Source organism: Vulpes lagopus, chromosome 1, assembly GCF_018345385.1.
Source record: "Vulpes lagopus strain Blue_001 chromosome 1, ASM1834538v1, whole genome shotgun sequence".
NCBI classification, from domain to species: domain Eukaryota; kingdom Metazoa; phylum Chordata; class Mammalia; order Carnivora; family Canidae; genus Vulpes; species Vulpes lagopus.
The window spans coordinates 114,165,338-114,191,060 of record NC_054824.1 but is presented as its reverse complement, the minus strand read 5'-3'; the positions used below and the strand labels follow the sequence as shown (position 1 = coordinate 114,191,060).

At 39.5% G+C, this 25,723-nt stretch overlaps 1 protein-coding gene across 22 annotated transcripts in view; it reads right to left on the bottom strand.

Annotated features, from left to right (window-relative positions):
- The window catches only part of EPB41L3 (erythrocyte membrane protein band 4.1 like 3), a 206,301-nt gene that overhangs the window by 21,906 nt on the left and 158,672 nt on the right, over positions 1-25,723 (bottom strand). For 16 of the 22 annotated variants that reach the window (XM_041751335.1, XM_041751323.1, XM_041751343.1 and 13 more), the window contains 7 exons: positions 20,804-20,879; positions 18,496-18,714; positions 17,588-17,675; positions 12,600-12,752; positions 8,428-8,525; positions 7,393-7,568; positions 4,056-4,276 (listed from right to left, as the gene is read on the bottom strand). In XM_041751335.1, the coding sequence (XP_041607269.1) occupies positions 4,056-4,276; positions 7,393-7,568; positions 8,428-8,525; positions 12,600-12,752; positions 17,588-17,675; positions 18,496-18,714; positions 20,804-20,879 (1,031 nt within the window). The remainder of the gene's footprint in view (positions 1-4,055; positions 4,277-7,392; positions 7,569-8,427; positions 8,526-12,599; positions 12,753-17,587; positions 17,676-18,495; positions 18,715-20,803; positions 20,880-25,723) is intronic. The other 6 variants (XM_041751312.1, XM_041751364.1, XM_041751414.1 and 3 more) reach the window with 1 other exon arrangement.

Genomic DNA, 25,723 nt, shown 5'->3' with positions numbered 1-25,723 from the left:
TGGTTTCCGACAGGTTGGGGAAAGAGAGGTACCCATCATCATCTAGAAGAGAAGGGAAGGACTCCGGGAGCTGCAAGGAGAAGGAAAACAGGGTGGTCCCTTTGCCAGGCTGTGGCTTGTAGCTAAAAGCCACATCTTGGTCCCCTAGGGATGGCTTCCCTTTGTGGTCAGAGTCCAAGGTGGGCTCTCCATGCACACGCACGGTGCCTTTGGCTGGTTCCAAACCCAGGGGGTGACAGTCATTCTCCTTACACCTCCTACGGAGCTCTGGGGAGGATGCAGGGGGACGATGGGCTGATGGAGGGGACGGGGGACATGAGTCAGTGCCAAGCCCAGGTGACTGATGTGAAAGAGACAGAGAGAGAAAGCAGCAAACAGAGGTGCAAAAGGACAAAAAGAAAACTGCAATTAGTTAATTTTCTTATGGGTATCAATATAAAATTGTAAAACAAGAATTTTTTTAGCACTAGGGCTGTTCACGTAATTAAATTATTTAAGCTGCATGCCAACACTGCCATGAATGGCTACCGTTTTCCCATTAGACTGTCAAATACAGGGTGGGCTTATTTATTTATTTGTTTGTTTGTTTGTTTATTTTTAAAGTCAGAATAGAAGATATTGGTGGGCAATCTCAAAGTCTACATGTTTCACACCATCCAAAAATTTGTTTAGACCAAACAACTCTAGAAAGTTTTAGGGTTCCGAGAGCAAACATAACTCTCCAACAACTTCAAATCAAGACTTTCAATAACGTCTCGTGATCTCCAGCTAACAGATCTGTTACTAGAGTTCGGTTGGATTAAAAAACAAAAATGAATCCAAATTTTGATTATTAAAAAACATGTGTTGAGCATTATCTTTCCTCGTTTAGTCAATTATATTCAAAACAGGTGGGTTTCCAAATCAAGAAGTTTCTGGCCCCACTCCTATCTGAGATGCAGCGCCACTCAGGGAAGTCAGCAATTAGTATTTTAGGAACTCATGCTCCCCAAAGAATTGAGGTTCCTTTGAAAACTTCTACTTTGGCTCCTTTCTCCATGATGTAAACAGACTTAAACTCAAATAAGGGTTTCAACAAGCTCACTAGCAAAAAGAATGTGCTTTCTTGTGATATGGCCCGTAAGCATTTACTTTGCATTAGTTGTGATCCATAAATAACAGAAAGGTACAATTTCCCTGCCTTCTGGTTTCTTTTAAAAGTCGTTGCTATATTTAACACCCCTGGTTTGAATCCTTAGCAGAATGACAAAGGCAGGCACCCCCACAAAGGTGCTCCTGGTGAGTTCAGGCTTCTGTGAAGAAGGGGAAGCTCTGAACGTTCTCTCTGGCCTTGGCAACTGTGATCACAGCCAGTTTCCTCTGCAGTTGGTGGAGGGCTGCTGGGCAGGAGGGGAAAGAGGGAAGCAAGCAAGCTCCAAATGGGACCTGGCATGACTCAGGAGCTGTGGCAGCCCCAGGAGTTCAATTCAAGGTCACACAGAGCCTGCAGATAGACTTCCATTGCTCTCTGTGACACTCTGGGTGTGTGTGCGTGTGTGCGCACACACACGCATACTTGTGTGGTTAGCCTAGAGACCTGGTAGTGTAGAAATTACCCATCTTGCTCTGTAAATCCCAATCCTGACCTGGTAAATATAAAGACAGAAGGTAAGAACATGCATAGATGAAACTGCATCATGGATATTCTAGAATTTAGAAGACTCTTTTCCGGCCTTAGGCAAGGATGTCTTTTCTCAATACTGGCATTTGACATTAAGCGCTGGGTTTTAAACATGACCCTGCACAAATCCCATTCAACTCAGAATAATATAAAAGCTACAAGCTGACTTCTGCATGCAGCTGCCCAGTCACCTGGGGTGATCATTAGCCTGGGAAACATGCCTCCTCTCAAAGGAATCTAGGGGACCAGTCTTTTAAGAACTATTTTCAGTAATACACTTTCATTTGGGTTAAAAAATGAGTACCCTCTTTGTTACTTTTTGAAGATGGAGAAGAATAAAATGAAGGTTTAATTTTCCATGCTGCTTATTCAAGTGGTTTTTAAAAGACAGCTTTGCACTGTGGAAAATGAAGACAACCATCTCCCTACCTAAGCACTAGGCCTGGGCCACAGCCTTGCTGAAGGCATTTGGGTCAAAGTACTGGCTTCTCAGTGATTCAGACAATGAAAATCATAGTTTTTAGTCTTTTTGTTTTCCCATGCCATTAAGTAGAAAAAATGATGATGGTCTAGTGCTTTATTTTATTAAGATTTTAAAAAATTTATTCATGAGAGACACAGAGAGAGAGAGGCAGAGACACAGGCAGAGGGAGAAGCAGGCTCCACGCAGGGAACCCGATGCAGGACTCGATCTCGGGACTCCGGGATCATGCCCTGAGCCGAAGGCAGACGCTCAACCGCTGAGCCACCCAGGCATCTCTAGTGCTATATTTTATATACATGGTGAACTTTTCAAATTAAATAAAGAGAGACTGCAAGGGTCTATTTTTCAAGCAAAAAGTCATTTCCTTTCATGTGTTGCTTTAATCACAGTCACGATCCATGAGAATTGTCGGATGGAATGGGTGATTTCAGGAAGTCAGGGAAATCATTTGCTTTTTAGGCATACTACCTTTTTGTCCATACTACCTTATGTCCTACTCAAAAGCTGCCTTGATTTCATTGGAAAAACTAGAGTGTAAAAACAAAATTCAGAACAAAGCACGTTTTAACAGCAAAAATGATCCAATATAGTTGCTGTCATTTCCTATCTTGTTCTTTATTTTTGTGTTTGGCAAAGAAATGATCTTCTCCTAACAAAATGACAGATAGGGTTTTAAGTGGAATATTCTCACATACCTACAATATGTTGTGGGTCTATGCTTCACTGTGTAACTCTTACCAAAAGAAGCAATTTTGTTTTGAGCCCCAGGTGAGTCCCTGCTGCATAAATCTATATTTGAAGAGCACATGTTCAAGAGAACACTTTTGAGTCAAACCTGGGCAAGTTTTAGCATAACTTACGAGTTATACAACATTTTTGTCCTACTAGTTCTTTTTACCTGTACATTCCAGGAGCTACTCTGTTTTCCCATTATCATCACATATAAAACTCCCAATATAGTTTTTTGTTTGTTTTGTTTTCTGTTTTACTTTTAGGGAGCTGCTCTGCTACCTATAAAACCCTGAACCAAAAATAGGCTGTCTATGTGTTTTCTGACTTCCATTTTTCTGCAAAGTTGCTTTAGGGTGCCAGATTACCAAAAAATAAACATACTGCAAAAAAAAAAAAGGTTGGGGTGAAATGAAGTTTAAAAATTTAATGAATCAAACACCTTGGAGAAATTGCTGCCAAATTCACTTTCCAGCTTCCTTTGCAATGGTCTGCTTTAATCTCTGTTTTCAAAACATGTCTGCTTGCAACTTTGATGATTAGATTATAATCCTAAAACTCAGAGAGCAAACAGTGTATAAATACACAGGCCATGGTCACTCAGTTACTTGCAGTCAGCAGAATGGCAATGTGACTACTGTATATCTAGAAAAATATACAGTACTTGCATAGGAGAATGGGGCCAGAAACAAAGAAAATAGTTTTAGTGATAGTTCTGAAATGTGAGTCCAAACAGAAAAGTGTCATATGGCACTAAACGTATTTTTAAGATATATAGACAGGACAGCTGTTGAAAGTCTTACATAGCACATCAGTTAAAATAAAAATTTTCAAGAAGGAATCCTTCAGAAGAAAAATGTCGACAGAGGAAATCAGAATTTAGAAACTGATAATATGGATGTGACTAACGCTGAAATATGAATTACCCTAAGTCTTTTTATTTTATTTTATTTTATTTTTAAAGCAGGCTCTGCACCCAGAGTGGAGCCCAACACGGGGCCCAAACTCACAACCCTGAGATCAAGACCCAAGCTGAGGTCAAGTTGGCCGCTTAACTGACTGAGCCACCCAGGCGCCCCGAGTTACCCTAAGTCTTAGTACATTCCTGGTTTATAGCCTCAAAATTATTAAGTAGTTCTTCAAGGTCTAGGCAAGCCCTAAGAGGGAGCCTGGGAGATGTACCTTTCCCTCGTGCCGTGCTGCTGTGACCGGCGTGGCTTCTTCCGCCTTTTTCCGTCTGTCCTCTTCCTCGTCCCGCTCCTCCTCGGCCTTTTTCTCCGGAGTCACAGTGGTGATCAAGTTGGTCTGAGAGATACCCTTTGTTGTGGCGTACTGGCCAGTACCAACCTCTGCAGCAGACACAGAATCCTTCATGTATATTTCATGGTTTTCATTCACTGACGCTAAAAGCAAATACAATTGAAGAAAAAAAAGTCTGAAATAGTTAAGGTAGAAGGTAGACCACCACCACCAATCGTCCCATTATGAAAAAGGTACCCCTACCCCCGTTTGTCTGCAAAGACAAGGCAGTGCTGCAGGTACCTGCACCCTGGCACTATCAGAGACTCATCTTTCTAGAGCTTCTGCTATCCCAGTGTTTTAAAATGATTTAAAGGCTCATCTCTTGAAGCCACCAGAATAACTCTCAGGCTTTCTGGGAAGGAGGATACACAAAGCAGATGCAGCGGAGGGGTAGTATGCTGGGCTGCCACAAGCCTGGTACCCGACAGAGTAATGGGCTGGGCAGCGGCGCCAGGCGCTGGCGCCAAGTCCCAGAGTTAATGGTGGTATTTGCAGTGGACAACTGCACTCCTACACTTGACTTTGAGCATATCTTTGGAAGTGCCATTCACCAAGGAGCACTGAATTGGGGTTTTTAATTACTGTTATTAATAATGGCTAGAAAGTCCATCACTCCTGCAATGTAAAAAGTCCCATGCGTAATAATGAAAATGAAGCATCTTGATGGGATCATAAAATTTGGGAAGACTGTACAATTTTGGTGGTGACTCTGTTCAGCTGGAGTGCAGAGATGTTTTAATTTCTACTGCACTTTAAACAGACTACCCTGATATGCACAGACTCATTCATCTCTGACGATTTTGGGACGATATTTTGGGACGATAAGACAAATGTTGCTAATGAAATTCATGCAAGTGCAAAGCATGCAAACATAAAAGATATGAGACACAGCCTTTCATCCCAACTAAAATGTCTTAGTGAAAGATGCTTAATTCAGTTACATTTTTAAAGTTTGATACTCATTATTTTCGGTTTTAGATATATACAACTTATTTAGAACTTATAAATGATACTTTTCAAATACACAGTAGCTAATCACAGGCAAAATCTAATCAGCTTCATAGTTTAGGAAGTTTAAAATGTAAATGTAAGAAAATATTCTGAAATCCTTTTATAATAGCTAAACTGTTTCACTAAAATATCTTCACTAAGATATTTTATGTTTCCTCGTTTTGATGAAAAAGCTCATATGAGATGCGATTTCCCAATGGGCTAGTTAGGGTGTTCTACATAAGATGCAACCTTGCAAAAAGCATTTTGTGTTCCAACATGCAGCCATGGCACCCAGCTCAACAGCACAGAAAACATACTAGAATTGGCAGGACCCCAAAGAGTGAGAGACAACACATACTAACATCACTTTTGGGCAGGGAGGAAGAGACAGTATGGTATTAGTACATTTATTTCACAATTGTCTTCTGTCTTGTCAATAATTATTATCACATAAAAGGCCATAAGGAAAACAACAGTTACAACACATGTGTTCCCTTGGGTACACATCACTGAACAAAGTGGATGATGCTCAGGGAAAATAGGGGTGGTTCCAAAAAAGTTCCTCCAACACAGACTTACAGAATACACAGTTTACAGAGATTCTCTCAAGGAGAAAGAATAAATGGAACAAAGTAGTAAGAAAAGCTTCAACATTAAAGTGAATAGTTCAGTATCTTAATTTAACCCCAAACGGTCCTAATAAACATTTTATTCCAAAAGTTCGGCTCCAAGTTAGGTATTCCTGAAAGAGGCAACTATTGGAAGATAGAGAATGGTAACTGACTTCCTAGGCCAGCTCACAAAAACATAGAATAATCATGAATAGAATTATTATCACACCTATAACAAGAGGGCTGTCACACCTCTCTCATTCACTCTTTGCAAATGGCCTTATTCCCATTTTACAGATAATGATGAAAACCCAGAGCTGGGAAGTTTAAATCATTCGCCAGTCGCTACGCAGATGGACCTCAGTCTGGATCTACCTACTAGCAGAGGGTTTTTTCACTTCACGAGTAATGTACGTGATTCAGCACTTAGGATACAATTCTGACTTTTCCTACAAACTGTTTAGCAAGTATTCCATTAGAGAAATACAACCTTCTAAATTAGGGGATTCAGGGAGTTACACCATCCTACCAGCTACGCTGGGGTCTGGTGAAAGGGAAGAGAGACCTGGGACTATGGTAAGTGGTGGCACAATAGGTAAGGATGAAGGTGATCCCACATTTTTGTAAGTTTGCGTTTTTACTTTTTTAAAATTATTTTTATGTTTTTGCTTATTATTACAATTGCACACACATGCTAGAAACTTCTCTTTTTATACACGTAGGATAGATCTTCTATAACACAACTAATCTCCAGGTGCTTTGAATTAGAAAACGGAGACTTGGCCATGGCTCACTTTCTAAGTATTACTACAGCTGCCATGTGTTGTAGTGGGAAGCACATCTGTGTGTTACTATAGACAGCAACACGAAACTGTCACATAAGACAAAAACCCACAAGAAATTATTATGTCATTCCTCAGAAATGTTATTTCAGTGATTCTCTCCTTGTTTAACTTACACATTTGTCTTAACAGTGGAGAACATTTACATGGCAGTGCTTTCCCAGTCCATCTGGTGTAGTCATTAATATTAACCAGGAGGATTTAACTTGGAGCCTTCAGGTCTATAATTTGAATATCATCCTTTCTATCAGTTATCATGCACTGACTGACCAATAGTCACATTTTATCTGTAAAAATTTTGTAGAAACAGATAAATTTAACTTACAGTCCTCCTTCTGAAACAAATGGACTGAAACAATACGGTAATCACTTCAGATCTGCCAGCAAGTGAACCAAATTACTTACAGAGTATGTGATAAGTGTATTTAGGATGAGAGCATCTTTCCCCCAAATCGGGGTGCTGGCTTCTGAAAGCTATGCTCTTCATTCCCAAAGTGCTATTCTTTTATGGAATTTTTTATGAACCTACCAATAACAGACATTAGACTCACAAAGGCACTGTTGTTTTTTTTTGTTTTTTGTTTTTTTTTTTTGTTTTTTTTTTTGAGGGAGGGGGTTAGAAACTTGTCACTCAGCCGCAGACCAACGAGTGCTTTTTGTTTCATACTATTCAGGAAGGTCTACGTTTATGGAAAGTTTGTGATGGTTTCACACTATTTCTGGGGAGTCATTCATGATTATCATTACTAAGGGTTAGTGAATAATGCCTACCTCCATCCAAGCTGCGAGACATGGTATAGCGTTTGCTGGACGAGCGTTCGAAGTAGGGGGCGGGACGATCTATCAATGCACTGGCTCTTCTTGTTTGGGCTTGTGTCCTGCCACTATATCGAAACTTGGAGCCCAAGGTAAGGAATTTCTTTGGAGGTGCTTCTGGTAACAACAGTCTAAAGATATTAAGGAAAAAATATCAGAAAGACTATTAAGTCAAATATTAAGAACGCTATCTTAGCTTTTTTAGCCAAAGGTAAAATGCTTTGTGTGCTAAGGGTTTAACACATCACATGACAAAGGAATGTGACTTTACAATTCCCATAGTACAAACTCCCAGAGTGTTGTAGAGAGGCTATAATATAAATACAATGCAGGTTGGTTTGGGCTACATGAATTTTTTTTAAAGATTTTATTTATTTATTCATGAGAGACACAGAGACAGGGAGAGGCAGAAACACAGGCAGAGGGAGAAGCAGGCTCCATGCAGGGAGCCTGACGTGGAACTCGATCCTGGGTCTCCAGGATCACACCCTAGGCGGAAGGCTGCGCTAAACCGTTGAGCCACCCAGGCTGCCCAGCGACTTTAATTTTAACATCTCACACAACTCAGAAGCCTATGGTTCTAGAAACCCAGAGCTTCAATAAGTGTAGGTGAAGAAGAACAGTGATAATTTGTTATTTTATAGACAAAAATCTGACAGTCTGAGTACTGTATATAAGCAAAGGAGGCCAGAGGACTGAGAGATGATTCAAATAGTAAGGTATGGATTGAATCCTTGAAGTGGACATCCTGTAAAAACAATGAAAGGACACTAAAGATAATAAAGGAGAGACAGGTCATATAAGCCTAAAACAAATTAAGGAAAATCCTTCAGTCAGAATTTTTTAGGATTTCCTGTCAAGAAATCTTGTGACAGTGAATTTGAAGGCAAAAAAGGATATGCGTCCACATTCTTTTTCCCAACAGACTTTGGCAGTAGAAGTGATCCCAATCATTCTAATTCTTCCTTAAAGAAAATCAGCTTTACGTACCTGAAAAATGTATGATGTTCAACACATACTTTCCATAAACGCTTGGCAGCTCGATGGTTTGGCAGTTTAAAGCCAATGGTGCTTTCAAATTGTTCAAACTAAATTAAAAAAAAAAAAACATAATGAAGAGTAAAGTTTGGAATTATAAATAACATGAAAGCAAGTAAATCACAAATCATGCCACCCACAAAATTTTCCTTTCCTTATGAAATCAAGCGCTATATGCAGAAGTCATGCCCTACACATTCATTAAAAAACAACCTTGTACCTATTCTCCTTAAAATGCTGTAGGCATGGATAATCACATTATGCATGTAGTAAAGGTTTTATGGACAAGTATGGATTTCATGAAAACTAAATGCAAAAAAAGAGGATATCTGGATCCCTTCCAGAGACCAATTTGTCCCGATCTCATTTTTAAGCCTTATTTTCATGTCGTCTCTGTGACATCATGACTTCAACTGGAATGTAAGGGCATGAGTAAAATGTTTATTGTATGTAGCATTCTCAGGATGATGTTTTCTCCCAGGATCTGGTCAGAAAAATGTGTGTGTCTCCTAGGTATTTGATGACATGGTATCAGATATTGCTGATTTTGTTTTGGCATTCTCATCTGGATTATTATTATTATTATTTCATCTGGATTATCATAGTAAACACTAACATCTTTTGATATTACATGTATGATCATAGTTTGGGAGAACACAATTTCATATCTTTCAGCATGGAGAGCTCAGATGATGATCTATTAGCCATTTGCTTTCTCAGGGTGAAATATCTGACTTATTGAGTAATATATTTTATTATTATTATTATTGCAAATGTTTGGGATTTAAAAATTTTCTGAAGACAGAAATTTGCATCAGGCCACCAGAGGGCAATCATTTTAAACAATAAAAGTTTTCTAAAAGAGCATTAAAATAAACAGACTACTGATACCGTCAATAGAAAAAAAGTGATTTATGTAGCAAAGAACCCAGGGGAGGAGCTCTGTGTGTGGCATATGAGATACAGTGATGCTTACTTCTACTTCTTACTGAGTGGGACTAAGCTGGGTGGCAGTGGAGGGACAATGGGAAATACATCACAAGCTATTCCAACTATGACTGTCTTTCCCAATTTTGTACTTACTCTGGATGTTCACATGTAGTGGTACTCATAACAATTGCTATTGGCCAAGAGCCTCAGTCAATTGACGAGCCCGAGTGTTATGGATCCTGACTAACCCGTGCTCCATTTATTCATCCTGCATCTAATATGTACCACATACAACACTAAGGCCAGTTTTTTTTTTTTAAGATTTTAATTATTTATTCATGAGAGACAGAGAGAGGCAGAGACACAGAAGCAGGCTCCCTGCAGGGAGCCTGATGCGGGACTCAATTCCACGATCCCCGGGATCACGACCTGAGCCAAAGGCAGATGCTCAACTACTGAGCCACCCAGGTGTCCCCAGGCCAGGGGTTTAAAAAAACAATCAGCCTGCCCTCTGCTGGGAAGATTTTTCTTGCTGCAATCCTCCCTAGACCAAAGATGAGAGAGGCTCCTGCACTTTTTGAATATTTCTCTCTCTCTCTATGCTTTGTACCAACGTCAACCTCTTCAGAGCCTTCTGTGCCACCAATAATTTTTTCTCATTTGTTCTTCTCAAGTCCATATATATATATATATAGTTATAGTTATAGTTATAGTTATAGTTGTTATAGTTATGACTGCAGAAAAGGAGGGGGGAATGCAACTGTCCTTGAACCTGCTTCTGCCTGCACCACAACCCCATCTTGCTCCTAGACAAATCAAAGGAAGGAGCAGCCTTGGCCCCTTCACTCCCCACCTCACTGCACCCCTGCAGGTGCTCCTACCACCTGCTGGAACTCTCCACTGTTACCTGGGATCTGTCAAGTACGATGCACCTGTCTCAGTCCTTGCCCACATGGGCTCTGTGGCATCTGGCCCTGCTGGTTAGCCACGTGCTCAGAATCTTGTCTCCTTGTCATTTGTGGCTGTTCTTACCCCTTTTCTTTCTCTGGCTGCTTTTGTTCATCCTCCTCAAGAAGTGACGTTACCCAGAAATTCTGCTTTAGGGGTCTCTCTTCTTCTCTAACTTGCCTTATTTTTCGGGTAATTTATTTCATGCCCACAGCACTGGATTCTACAGATGCAGCTGAGGACTCCTTCAGACTTCTATTTCCTTCTATGCAAGAATCACTCCCTGAAAATATGTCTCAAAGAAATTTAATCTTTTTTTTTAATTTTCCCTGTTTTCTCCCATTGTCTAATAATACCATGTCCAGCAGCTTCACTTGTGCCAACGGAAGACCTCTGATTCTCCTGGACTCCATTCTGTGTCCAACACTTACAGGAGGCTCAGTTTCTGGAACCTCGCTCACATTTGCTCCTTCTGTTCTATCCCCACGGCCTCTGCCCTAGTTTAGGTATCACCACGTCTCCTTGCTGAGCTGCTGAGGTTCATTCCAAATTATTCGTCTAGTCATCCTCTTTAAAACCTCCCATGTCTCACTGTTGTTTCCTGATGCATTTCTCCAACTTTCCGATCTGGGACCTCACTACAGCATGCTGGCCCCATGTCTGTGGAATATTATCATACGTGCAATAAGTAGATCTTCACAACATAATTCAAAGTCCATGACACTATTTCTTTGCTCAACAGAAAGTTCCTTAGGGACAGGAACCAGGTCATATTTATCTAATGGTGCCTGACAATAAATAAATGCTCACTTGTAAATGATGAATCGAATCTATATTGGTTGTAAGTTTGATATGCAATTTTAAGGATAAAAAAATTGGGTTCAGGTATTTACATGAAAAGCTTACAGATTATTTCAGCCTTCATGGACAGGCTGGGCTTTATATTTACTTTAAACATGATTCCTTGTCTTATAGTCTGATTTTTTTTAAGCTTTTACAAAATTGAGGTGTAACAGACATAGAGCATTAGTTTCAAGTGTATGACATGATTTAATGTTTATATACATTTGAAATGATCACAGTAAGTCTAAGTAACATTCATCACCCCACACAGACTTTCTTTCTTGTGATGATAACTTTTAAGATCTACTGTCTTAGCAACTTTCAGACATACAATACAGTATTATAACTACAGTCACCATGCTGTACATTACATCCCATATAACCTGGTTTTTAAATTACATTTTATACCAATGGAGAGGCTGATTTTGAAGACAGGAGGTAATTCTGTATTGTACCAGAAAATGTTCAGAGACACAGATGAGCTGCAATCTTAAAGCTCTGACTGCCATGTGCATTAGAAACTGGATATATATATATATATATATGAAACTGGATATATGTATTCATCATCTGTTACACAGATAATAGGAGATATTTACCACGTATTAGGTGTCAACCACCATGGAGGATATAAGTAAATTTGCATGGTTTTGCCCAGGGAACAAGGATTAGTTAAGAATTTTGAGTTTTCTAATCAGTCTTTCTGGTTAAAAGAAAAAGGCAGACATGTACTAGGCTATGAGACATTTCCATAATTTACCCTTGGTATCTCTTGCTCTAATCTTTCTTGTACTTTGATCACATTATCTCAAAGCTATTCGTGTTATGGTGCCAGCAGATTTGGAGTACAGAAAGGGCATAAGCACATAAAACAGGGACAGACAGAAATCTATTTTTCATTCACAAAAGGTTTGGCACCTCAGAGTTTCTTTGTTTTTGAAAGGTAACATTATTCATGCATCTTGATTTTGTGTTAAAATCTGCAAAAATAAGGGCATCTGAATGGCTCGGTGGTTGAGCAGCTACCTTCAGCTCAGATGGTGATCCTAGGGCCCTGGGATCAAAGTCCCGCACTGGGCTCCCCGCAGAAAGTCTGCTTCTCCCTCTGCCTATGTCTCTCTCATGAATAAATACATAAAATCTTTTTTAAAAAAAAACCTGCAAAAATAAAAGCTATTCCATCTATGCACTGGGACAAAATCAGAACCAAACCATTAAAAAGAAGAGAGTATCTTACTTATTGCTGTTTATCAGACAAATCTACAATAAACTCTCTCAGGCATGGAGACATAACTCGCCATGTCCTATGATGTTTAGGATTTGGGACCTGGCAATTTACATTTTTGTTGGCTATCACGTACCTTCCTTCCCAATGTATGTACAAAAACTTAAGGGCTACTTACCTCTCCTGGCCGGATCTTAATGTAAAAGTTGTTCCGTTTGTATGAAATTTTGAGAACCTTAGGCCAGGCAAATCTGTTGATTCTCAGACGGTCACGATATATCAACAGACCACTTGCACAAACTCCTAACATAATTTCTACTCCTTCAGAATCCTGGAAAATAGCATCGAGAAACAAACGGTCAGTATTTCACTTATTTCCACTCACAGCTGAGTGTGGTATTTAATGCACCACAGCATTCCACGCAGGAACCCATGATGGACTGCTGATGGCTCTAATTTTGATCAGAAAAATACTGCAGTCATTGCTTTTAAATGCTGCCACTAAATAATCAACTTTTAATGAAGGTATTTATCACTATGGAGATTTGTCAGAGTAGAACTGGCTCACCTGGATGTCCTGCGATGTAAATGTGGTGCACAGAGAAGAAGGACCAGATGATGTGCTGATGACAGTGCAAATGATAGATACAGGGCTTAGTTAGGATTGTGCTCCGGGCATGGCTCTTGCCGGTTCACATATGTCATGTTAACTCTCTTAATCTTCACTATGATATTCTGAGACAGCTGCTATGACTATTCCTAGTTTACAGATGAGGAAACTTTAAAAGCATGGACAGGTTATGTATCTACCCTGGTTGAATATGGGCAGCCTGGTACCAGAGGCAGAGCTTTCAGCTAATCTGTATACTAACACAGAGGCCCTGTCCTTTCCAATGAGTGGTTTGGAGTATGTTCCAAAAAAAGAGCCTCGATCTTTTTTATACACCATTTGTGTCAGAGTAAAATTTAAATATAAAATAGGTTTTTAAAGTCTGAGTGTACTTGCCCACTGTCTGTAATATACACACTGCCCAGTCATAGTTGCCTTGGACAACTGAGTCACATACATAAATGCAGACACATTTTCTATATGTAGATAGTTTTCTTCTTTAAGTGGGGAGCGTACTCTGTTTATAACATGCTTGTTTTGCTACTCCTCAGGTCATTTCCTAGGGATGTGTGATGAGAAGTCTCAGAGGTCATTTGAGAGGTCATCCAAAGCCCAGGAAACATGTCACATAACAGCCTATACCCCCTAAATGCCGTATTTGGGTGAAACTGGAGTAAAACGAACATGTGTGGTAACCCTGAGGATAAACAAAGGACAGAAGGCAGGACTGCGTGTGAGTCTCCATCCTCATCCCCTTGTCTTACTGGATGTTGGAAGCAGAGGGCACCTAGGAGGCAAAGCTGAGGTCTTTTGTGACATTAATTGGCAGGACTGTCTCTGGCACTGAGTCACTCTGTGGCAGTGTTTGGAGGTGGGGGGCGCTGTAGAAATGGATGAATCCAGACAGGAGATTCTGACTCATTCATATTGTGGGAACTGACTTCCTAAATCTTTTCAGTGCAAGACATAAAATGAACATTTCCAGAATCAAAAATAAATATTTTGGTCCATCTCTGGGAAATCTAAGTCCACAAATACAACTTAACTGGATTAAAATGAAATATTTTACCTTGGAAATGGATCACTCCATTGGATATGAAATTGCTCTATAGAAGTAGAAATACTTGATGGCAGGATATTACAACATAATTAAATTTGAGGAGAATTCAAAGACCAGAGACTGCCCACCATTTATCAAGAGCTTTAATCTGCAAGAGTAATTGGAAGAGCTATAGCTTGATGCTGACAAGTAGTTGGCACTATTGATCCTTTAGTACCAGCCAATCTGCTCACAGGGCTGTTCAGAGGTGACCCCCTTGCACCTTGAGCAGAAATGCAGACATGAGGGAGGACTATTTGAGTAAAAGCTCCTTGATTCACTTTCTATTTGATAAATAGTACAGTTTGGGAAAAATAGGCCTTTGACCTACAGAAGAAAAGGACATTTTAAAACCTCTTTCAATATTATCTGTCTTAAGATCATCCATTAGTGTCTTTGGATAATGAGAAGACAGATCCTTCATGGGCAAGATCAGAAAGCCTCCTCTGAGCCTTCTCTTCTCCTGCTTGCCTCCACCACACACATCTCTGTGTCCCCATATTGCCCTGTGATTGCCAGCACACCCCAAGCAAGTGCTGTTGCAATGAACACCCACTCCTCCTCCTCAGGACTAGATGCTGCTTGAGAGCAGTTCTGTTTTATCTTTTAACCGCTTGCTCAGCACAGCATCTGCCTAGCATGCATTAAGCCATACATGCTTATTAAGAAAGAGCAAATGGAGAAAATGTCAGGAATATGTGGGGTTTTAAACTGAATAAATATTTCCACTTCATTAATCTACAGCATCAACAACAAAATACTTTGGGTATTAAGTCTTCTGCCAGAGTCCACAGTCCTGCCACTAGCTTGATAAATCTTTTATACTGAAAGCTGTAACAGCGGTCTGTCTTGGGGACATGTGTGTTTCCTATCAATAAACACACTTAATGCTCCCTTTAGTGGGGAGCACTGGAGGAAGATCTGGATAGTCTCAGTCTATCATAATTAAAATAAATGAGTGTACTATTCCCTTTAATTTAAAAATCACTGTTCAGACTTCACCTTCCTTTATTTATCACTTGGTCTATGGGATATCCGGTAGGGATTTAAATATACATTTCAGAATCTTACATGAAATAAATGACTCTGATAGCACCTACTCAGGTTGACATTAAATGACAAACAAGCAGAGACAGTCTCCCTAAGGAAAAAAAAAAACCATTTAGGAAAGGTTTTCTAAAACAAGGGACCTCCCTCTAATAACATGTTATTTATTCTTTATACAGAGCCATGGAGTCCAAGATCAAATTCAGAATTTCTAAATAGGCCCCACAGCTCAAGTTAGGGCCTTTGATACCATCGACAGAAAAGAGAATCATCTCACAACCGGAAATTCGCTCTAATCTAATTCAGTAAATTTCCTTCTTGAAATGATGGAGTATGGCTGCATGAGAAAATGGGAGTCCACACCGAACATTTGTTATAGTTAATATTCAGATGAAATCCTAGAATAGGCTGCATTTGTGCTTCCTTAATTCCTTGTTTTTAATTGGCATGATTTCAAATCATATTAGTGAATGAAAAACCAGTGATCTATTTTAATTTAGTAGCTACAGCAATGTTAAGTGATTTTATTTGTACTGATAGGAACACTGATAAATCCTCAGTTGCACTTCCCAAATGTATGCCCTAATCCTTTATTTATTTATTTTTCCTGGATGGTAAGTGAATCACTGTGTGTAATATAACTCAAAAATAGCTTTCAATTTCCTCAAATTTTCAGGTTACCTTCATTTCCTTCTTGTTTCCTTATCTGTTAGCCACCCAGGGAAAGACTCTAAGAAAAAAACAATCTTAGTGTGTGTCTTTGTTTTCTTTTTCAAATCCTTATCCTACATTATACAGCATAAAATACAAAACACTTTCTTATCTGAGTGAAAAATAAGTGAAAAAATATGATATCGAACTGGCAGGTAAATAGAGCTACACCTGCCATTGTAATTACACACAAATGTCAAAGAGCTTGGCATTCAGTGTACCAGAGCATCCCTAGGATGCCCCAGCCAAGTCCTTGAGATTTTGCTAGTGTACAGGCCTTCAGGCCTTGGAAGTGCTCATCCTGTGTGATGTACAAAATGATTCACATACCAGTCAAACCTGTATTTGTTTGATGGCCACCATTTTCTTGCCTAACCAAGTGTGGATCAGTCTGGTCCCCAAAAGCCAACCAGAGAGTGGCCTCACATACAGCGTCAACAGAGTCTATAGACCACAGATTTCCCTCTGATGTGTCCTCTGGATTATCAAGTTATTTGCTGGCACAGAGCCAGTTGAAGCTCTCTTCATCTCCTGGCTCCAACCTTGACTATTTAAGATACTTGCATGCCTCGGAGCTGGTTAACTGCATGTTTCTTTGGGTCCCAAAACATGAAATTGGTGACTTATGCAGTCTATCAGTAGTAAAGGCACATTTCTATATAGAAGTGATAATCTCTTGACTGCTAAAATCAGAGGAACAACCCTTAAACTTCCAATATTGATCTTTTTCATGTTACCGAAGTCCCAGAATCCATCTGTAAGATACCAACAAACTTCATAGGCTTTGGATGGAAGTTTTCATAAAGCTTGCATGTGTTTCTATAGTACTTTTATTCACAGCTGCTCAAATAACAAACTAACAGCTCATTCACTCTCTCACTGAGGAAAAATACAGAGATTTTGGGAAAAGTGTGACCTGGAGTCAAATGTTTTATGCATCCTGACCACCTCAATCCTCCGACAGTCCAATTCCAACTTCCTCTTGTAAAGACTGCGGCCAAGATACAGCTTTAACATTTCACCAATCAACTAGGCAATCATTAGCTTTGGGGGTTAATTTTAGTTCAACTTCAAAATTACAATCTTATTTGAAAGCACTGATTATTTGTCAGAGAATCTAAGCTCTAGAGAGAGTTATTTAAATCTAACATGAATTTCTGAGTGCCTGGTAAGCACCCAGAACAGAGGCATCAACGGTCCTTGGCACATAAGAGATGTGACAATTGGGTCTTGGACAACTGGCCAAAGTCGGACAGATAGACAGAAGGGAGGACAGCCCAAACAAAGACAGGCATATTCAGAGAAAAGGCAGAGACAGGATTTGGCAGAAGCAAAGGGCACATGTTAGCACAATTGGAGATAAAACTGTGACAGGGAAGGGGGCTGAGTTAGGAGCTTATTGTATGAAAACAAATTTCTAACTGAATCAACGGGCAATCTGAGGCTTTGCCTAATCTGGGCTTTCAGTAGCTGAGGCCAGGAGCAAGAGGACTTTGAGACATGCAGACCAAACCCTTCGCTAAAATATCAGAGTGGTGAATTTGCTTTGCCACTGAGTAGGCCTTAAAAGCAAACACAGATCTGAATCCCCAAAGTTTGGGTTTACAATAACTAAAGTAAAAATCACTCGCTAATAGAAATAACAACATTGGATTAAATAAAATTAAATAGGAAGTTTGGGATTTAAAAAAATGCATACCTTGGCATGATGTAAATCAACCCCATACATGGACAGTTTTTTGGCATTTTCCAAGAAATGCATCTCTGCTTCTGCTGGCGTCATTCCTCTGATAAGACAAAAAAAAAAAAAAGTGTGTTACAATGCTGCTTTTCCTTCCCCTGGCAGGGCTGTAATATTTCCCACTTAGCCCCTTGCTACCTCATAAGCAAGCCCCAAAGAGGTACCAGCAGATTTGTGCTCTGATAGGGGTAGGGGAGGATAACAAGAAAAATGTTTTTTTTTTTTTTTAATTTTTTTTTTTTATTTATTTATGATAGGCACACAGTGAGAGAGAGAGAGAGAGAGGCAGAGACATAGTCAGAGGGAGAAGCAGGCTCCATGCACCGGGAGCCTGACGTGGGATTCGATCCCGGGTCTCCAGGATCGCGCCCCGGGCCAAAGGCAGGCGCTAAACCGCTGCGCCACCCAGGGATCCCGAAAAATGGTTTTTAAAGAATACCTGAGTGGGACCCCTGAGTGGGGCGCCTGGGTGGCTCAGTTGAGCATCTGGCTCTGGATTTCGGCTCAGGTCATGATCTCAGGGTCCTGAGACTGAGCTCTGAGTCAGGCTCCACACTGAGCATGGAGCCTGCTTAAGATTCTGTGTGTGTGTGTGTGTGTGTGTGTGTGTCTCCCCTCCTCTGCCCCTCCCCGTCCTCCCACGTCGAGCTCTTTCTCTCTCAAAAACCACAACAGCAACAACTACCAAAAGAACACCTGAGTGAGAGTGTAACTATCCCAGAACTGTACCAAGTACAGAACCTCACTCTGCTACAGTCTTGGCCTTAATGCTACTGAAATCCATCCTGGGAAAAGCAGGTAGTACAAGTGATGCTCACCCATTAGGTACAAGTAAAACAGACGTTTTCAGGGTTTCCGCCACTCACCTGTGGCTCTTGTGCAGCTCGATCACTTTATCTTCCAGTTCTTTTGTGTGGTTTGGTGCAAAGCGGAACTCACTAATGTAATCATTCCCACATTCATCTGGATCATAGTCTCCAAGTTCGGACTGGACAGTGTAGGAGCCCAACAGGGCCAGGGTGACAAAGGAGCAGGGCAGCCTTCCAGACACGATGTCATCTCGCAGTTGTAGGCAGAGGTAGTACCTTCGGGGAGCCAAAAGACAAAGCCAAAAGCCAGCATTAGGACATGTGAAAAACAGGTCACTTGGTACAAATTGTGCTGTAAACAATTTCTTCCTGCTGCATAATATCAACAGGACAAATCTTCTAGCATCTATATTTTGCTTTAGATGTAAGGAGAAAATACATGGCTATAAAATAATATTTAAGGGCATCTAGAGGCAAATCAATGTTCCAAATAAAACAAGATTTTATTAATAGAGCACAGAGTAAAAGATATCTCAAGACATATTTCTTTAACATCTTTTAAAAAAACTAACATTTAAACTCAAATTACCCCAACACACTCCCTAAAATCTCTGGTTGGGGGGATTATAATACAAAAATGGTGCTGCTAAGTGCAATTATTAGGTCTCTACCAGCCTTAAGGAAGTGTCATTTTGATGTCTCAGTTAAAGGTCCTGCCATATGACCACAACAGATTGCAGGTAACTCAACAACTGCACATCATAAACTGCTCTCAAGTTCCTGCATTCCTGATGCAGTGGTCTCTTTATGATAACAACTCTTCCCATTTCAAGTCGTCGTCTTCTTTTTTTAGAGAATTTCCTAGAATCCAATTGATATGAAGACTAACTGAAGAATTACTACTTTAAAATCTGAGAACCTCATCACAACAAGTAAACAGCTTTATACTCAAGGAATAGAAAACATTTTCTTATAGTATGGTCAAAATATCACACAGATATTTCCATCCACTGATAGCTGACTTATCTTCTCTGCTTTTTGCTTTTTAAGATTTATGATATAATACTAACTGCAGAAGACTCCAACGTAAGTGTTAACATTGATGACTTTTAATAAAACCCTTCCTGGCCCAAGCACATAGATATAATAATAAAATACACCTGCACCTTTCATATAAGAAATAAATTGTTAATCTGTTGAAGAAGAAGACAACGATTAAAGTCTTAAGGTCCCCTCTAAATGTGATTTTAAGCTGATGATGTAAGTAAATTCCACATAATACAGATACAAAAGTTTCTACACATTCCACAGGCTCTATAAATATTGCACAAATAGAAAGGAACCATGCACTAACATTTCAAATCCAGGTATATTTGGCTCTATCACCAATAAAGTAGCCACAATTAAGAGGTTCTTTAATATTTTTAAAAAGCATCTTTAAATAAGAAATCATCAATTTCCCTTGATTTAATACAAATATAAAATAAATCTTTTTTTAACTATTTTTTACTCTTCTCCTAATATGTCTGGTGAACTTATTTTTACTCATAGCCAGTGACTGGAGTTTTTTTGAGTAATTCCTCTTTTCTGAAAAGCCCTCCAAGCAGCATGTGAGGCTTACACAGAAAATTCAGCACACACTGCACAATGTCACTCTGATTGGCTGTAAACTTACTACCAAACAGGGTGAGAAAGTCAGCTGGAAGGTTCCAAAGCAGGATTTGGAGAAGCCTAGAGGAACACATGGCAAACCCAGGATAGCCTCATAAAGGGATCTCCTCTCACACCCAAAGCTCAGTCACGGCACCAGAATATTTTTACATTAGTTTCCTTTCTTAAAATGTCTTCCTTTCCCAACATGAATGAATCATTTTCTCTGTACAGACAGCATAGAGAAAGTAAACTCTGAAATGTATACATGTTTATGTGTATCTGTGTGCACTTGTGTACGATTTTTTTTTTAAATAGCTGTCGTGTATCAGATTGGTTATATAAAAGGCACAAGCATCCAAAGACACATTTTTACTCTGAGTTTTAGAGCAGGAGCACTAGGAATTGCTATATCATTTAAGGCTGAATCCCATCCAATTTGACTGAGGTGGGTGGATGACAGCATCTCAATTCCGCATGTTTTCCCGCGAGGGTCAGGCAGACGGAAGTATCAGCTTAGCACCATAGATTCAACTGTGAACAGATAGGATTTGGCAAATCATCTCATCAGATGTTTGCTCTCACTCAGTTGCCTTTGGTTTGCCATTTCTGGCATGGATGACTGAAAGGTTACCAGATGTAAGCATGCTCTTCCTCAGAGAATAAAGAGAAGCTCCTGCTATGCCTGCCTTTTTCATAGCCAACTTTCAAATACCTGGTGATGTCTTCAGATAGCTGGGCAGGGTCTGGTGGGTAAAATTTCACATTAAATGAAAAGTGCCAAGCACCACCTGCAGAGATAAGAGAAAAATTAGAATGAAACCTCAGAAAAATACCTTTATACTTATTATTCTGATAGAGCTACCATAATTCCAAGTACTAACACCCAGGCAACATTTGCTCCTCGGTGGAAAACAGCAAAGTCTCAAGTGAAATGAAATCCAGATACATCTGAAAACTTCATCTAGTTTTTAATCTTTTCCCCAAATCCATTACTCGTGCTTCTAACTAGCTTGGAAATTGACTAAACTTCCTCTTTTGGACAAAGGTAAGCCTTTGCAAGAGGGAAAAAAGTGTAAATGATATGGATAATCCTCAATCAGACAAGTCTGGAATTGACTGGATCTACTGCTATGAAATTCTGGATAGTTCACATACCAACAGTAGAGACATAATCCCATTTCCTTTGTCCTTTCTCCTTTGTTTATTACAGGTCAAATCCCATTATAATACATGTCAAGGAAATTTTCAAGATATTTTTATTTTATGGAAGGGTTTCTCGTAGTGACTATTTAAGCGAGCTACTCTCTAGGCTGAAAATTCTTTTCTTATTTGGGAAAATTTGTGATTTAAGAGACGCTCGAATATATTAACCGTGCTTTACAAAATTCTACATCTCCTTGTGAGCCCACGACTTGGATGAGTGCTAGTTACACGTTGCCATTCTTTATGCTATGGCATCTCCTTATGGCCTCCTCTTCAGCAATGAAAAGAATCATCCAGATGGCAGCTTATAGTCACCTACTCTCTGTACTGTCCATGCTTACACCTGAAACACTGTAGAGCCTTCCTAAGCTCTCCATTTTATCCATACTGTCTCTACTTGTGTATAGTTTATCATTATAAACATGGAAAAACATTTTCTTCTCTTCTCCATTTACTCTCTCTCTTTACCTGATCACCCCTTTAACTCATATTCACTTCATCCTTTCCTTCTGGCCTTTTAATGCAGTAACTTATAAAAGTCTGGGTGTTCCTTCACTGGACACTTGTTCTCTTCATGCAATAACCACAAAATGCCACAGTGTAGACCCTACTTGTATTCTGAATGCACTACTGAAAAATACCTCCCAGTCTCCTTGGCTTCTATACTGGAAGCCTTTTTTATCCACACCCCAAGCTGTAGCCACTTCCTTTCACTGATTCTGTGACCTCACAGTCCAGCCCTTCTGCTTCAAATGTCCCTCTCAGGTACCCAAACACACCCACCTCCCCCATTAAATGACTTCTGGAAACTCCATTTTCTCCACCAGTCCTTTGCAAGCATTCAGAAGAAAGGGGTAGTATTTTAAATGCCAGCTTCTTTCTTTGGGTTATTCTCTCGAGTATGAGGCAAATACTTAGCTGCATAGATTACCTATATTTCTGTCATAAACGGTACAGGTACATTTATTAGTTCTAATTTATTCTCAACACTACCATTTATAATATACTTAAAATTCCACATGGTAGGATCACCACCTGAAGTGCCTTATAGGGAACTGGCATAAAGCCAAGTATCACTGGCTGCTTAATATCCTTTTTATTTTTTTAATTTTTTAAAAAGATTTTATTATTTATTCATGAGAGACACAGAGAGAGAGAGAGAGAGAGAGGCAGAGACACAGGCAGAGGGAGAAGCAGGCTCCATGCAGGGAGCCCGACGTGGGACTCGATCCTGGGACTCCAGGATCACGCCCTGGGCCGAAGGCAGGCGCTAAACCGCTGAGCCACCCAGGCGTCCCTTAATATCCTTTTTAAATCACTCTGAAAATATTACTGAAACATGCGCTGTAAGAATTATAAGCTATCTCTCAATCCAAGATATTTCTAGTGATTATTTTTCCAAATCCTCTTGTTATTCAAAAAATGGTCGGATTTGATTTTACTTTCCTATTCACTTTTTGCTAAAATGGATCCCTTTACTGCTTGCCAATGGTGAGGTTCATGAATGAGAGCTGGCTTTCCCTCAAGCAACTGGAATGAAAACTAACAGATTAGTTATGGGAAATGGATTTATTGCTCTTTTATCTTTTATTCATTTCAAACTATGCCTTGAACCCAGTAAGTAGTTTATCAATGTAATTAAACAATCTCACAATAAATTCAAGATAAACTTAGACATAATAAAAGTATAAGAAAGAGGGGCACCTGAGTAGCTCAGTCGGTTAAATGTCAGACTTTTGGTTTTGGCTAAGGTCATGATCACCTGATTAAGGGACTGAGCCCCACGTGGGGCTCTGTGCTCAGGGTGGAGTCTGCTTCAGATTCTTTCTCCCTCCCCCTCTGCTCCTCCACTCAGTTGCCCGTGCATACTCTGTCTCAAAAATAAATAAAATCTTGAAAATATTTTAAAGAAAGATATTTCAAAGCAAAAATCCTCATGGCAGGAAAATTAATTTCAATCTATAGGTAACTTAAGGAAGTATCTGAGGTGCTTGCTAAAAATGTCAATTCCTAGGCTCCATCCAGAGATTTTTATTCCAGAGATTTGGAAAATGGCCTTAGGAATTTGTGGTTTTAATAAGCCCCGTGTGGTCTGAGTACAGGTGGGGTTGGGGATCATATATTGAAAATTGCTAATCCCAAAAAATCTACTTTAATGAGGTTGTAACTCAAATAAGGACAAGGTTTTGTGGGGTATTATTTTTAAAGAGTGGGCAGTTTAAGAAAACTTGCCCCAATCAAGGAAAAAAAAAAACTAGTTAAATGAGGCATAAGATTCAAAATTAACAAGAAGTAGATTAAAGCTCAAATATATATCCCCATAAAGAATCTGATAGAAACAAATTGAGTGGGAAGCCGTGATTATGTAACGAATGGTCTTGCAAGCCTGAATCTGCTCAGATGGTGATCATGGTTAAACACAGGAAATGAAACCACTTGAACGCATTAAAATGATATTCCTATCCTATAACGCCGATATAGAATTTCATTAAATTTTTTTTTAATTTATTTACAATTTGCCAGTATATAGTAGAACACCCAGTGCCCATTCCATCACGTGCCCTCTTTAGTGCCCAACTCCCAGTTACCTCATGCCCCCACCCTTCTCCTCTTCCGCAACCTTTGTTTCCCAGAGTTAGGAGTCTCTCATGGTTTCTCTCCCTTTTTCCCCCCTCGGTTACCCTTGATATGGAATTTCAAATCACAAATTCATGATGGAAAACTATGAAACTGAAGAAAGTTCATTTTTATAAAAAATTCTAATTTTAGTATTATATGGCTGCCAAATCTTAAAAATTTTGAGAATGCTGCATTCACAGCATAAAATTACTATAAATTAATTACTATATATAGTATACAGATCATATACTCTATATCATGAAATCATTATATCATAAATATAGTATATTTATATCACAAAATACAGCAACTTAGATATTTAAACATCTGGGTCTCCACAAAAATAGCTAGAATTTTATTTTTTTCATAAGAACAAACTCTTCAGTTTCAGAATTTTCTATTTCTCGTCAACTTGTAACTTAAAAGCTTTATCAGGTTGACTGCCATTTTCTTGAAGATCTCATTCTAGGAACATACTATGTACCTATAGCAAGAAAAGAATGGAAACATCCTTTGATACACATATATGTATGTATATATATATATATATATATATATATTAATCGAACTATAGTTGACACTCAATGTTAGTTTCAGACATACAATATAGTGATTTGACAACTCCAGACATTTGACAACTCATAGACATGCTATGTTCACAAGTGCAGCTACCATCTGTCACTATTCAACATTATTATAATACCACTGACTATGTCCCTTTTATGTGGTTGGTATCTTTCATCTCTGTAGCTTATTCATTCTATAACTGAAAGTCTTGTATCTCCCACTCCCCTTCACCCATCTCTGCCCACCCGTCTCCCTGTCCCTGGCAGCCAGAGCTTGTTCTCTGTATTTGTGGATCTGTTTTTACTTTTTTTGTTTGTTTTTCAGATTCCACACACATGTGAAATCATATAATATTTGTCTTTCTCTGACTTATATACTTAGCATAGTACATTCTAGGTCCATCCATGCTATAGCACACAGTAAGATCTCATTCTTTTTTATGGCTGAGTAATATTCCATTATATATAATCACATATATATGAGTGATTTCCATATCTTGATTATTGCAAATAATGCTACAAAGAACACAGGGGAGTGTACATCTTTTTTAATTAGCATTTTGGTTTTCTTTGGGTAAATACCCAGTCGTGGAATTACTGGAAAATATGGTATTTCTATTTTTAATTTTTTGAGGACTCTCTATACTGTTTTCCAAGTGGGTACACCAACTTACATTCCCACCAACAGTGCACAAGGGTTCCTTTTCTCCACATCCTCACCAACCCTTGTTTGTTGGTGAGGGAGGGCAGAAGCAGAGGGAGAAGGAGAGAGAGAATCTTAAGCAGGCTCCATGTCTAATGCAGAGTCCAATACACAGCTCTGTCTCACGACTCTGGGATTGTGACCTGAGCTGAAATCAAGAGTTGGACACTTGGGGATCCCTGGGTGGCGCAGCGGTTTGGCGCCTGCCTTTGGCCCAGGGCGCGATCCTGGAGACCCGGGATCGAATCCCACGTCGGGCTCCCGGTGCATGGAGCCTGCTTCTCCCTCTGCCTATGTCTCTGCCTCTCTCTCCTCTTTCTCTGTGTGACTATCATAAATAAATAAATTAAAAAGAAATTAAAAAAAAAAAAGAAATATACCAGTATATACCAAAAATATACCTTTAAAAAAAAAAAAAAGAGTTGGACACTTAACAGACTGAGCCACCAGGCGCTCCTGTTGTCTTTTTGATATTAGCTTTTCTGACAGGGTTAAGGCGGTATCTCATTGTGGTTTTGATCTGCATTTCCCTGTTATTTAT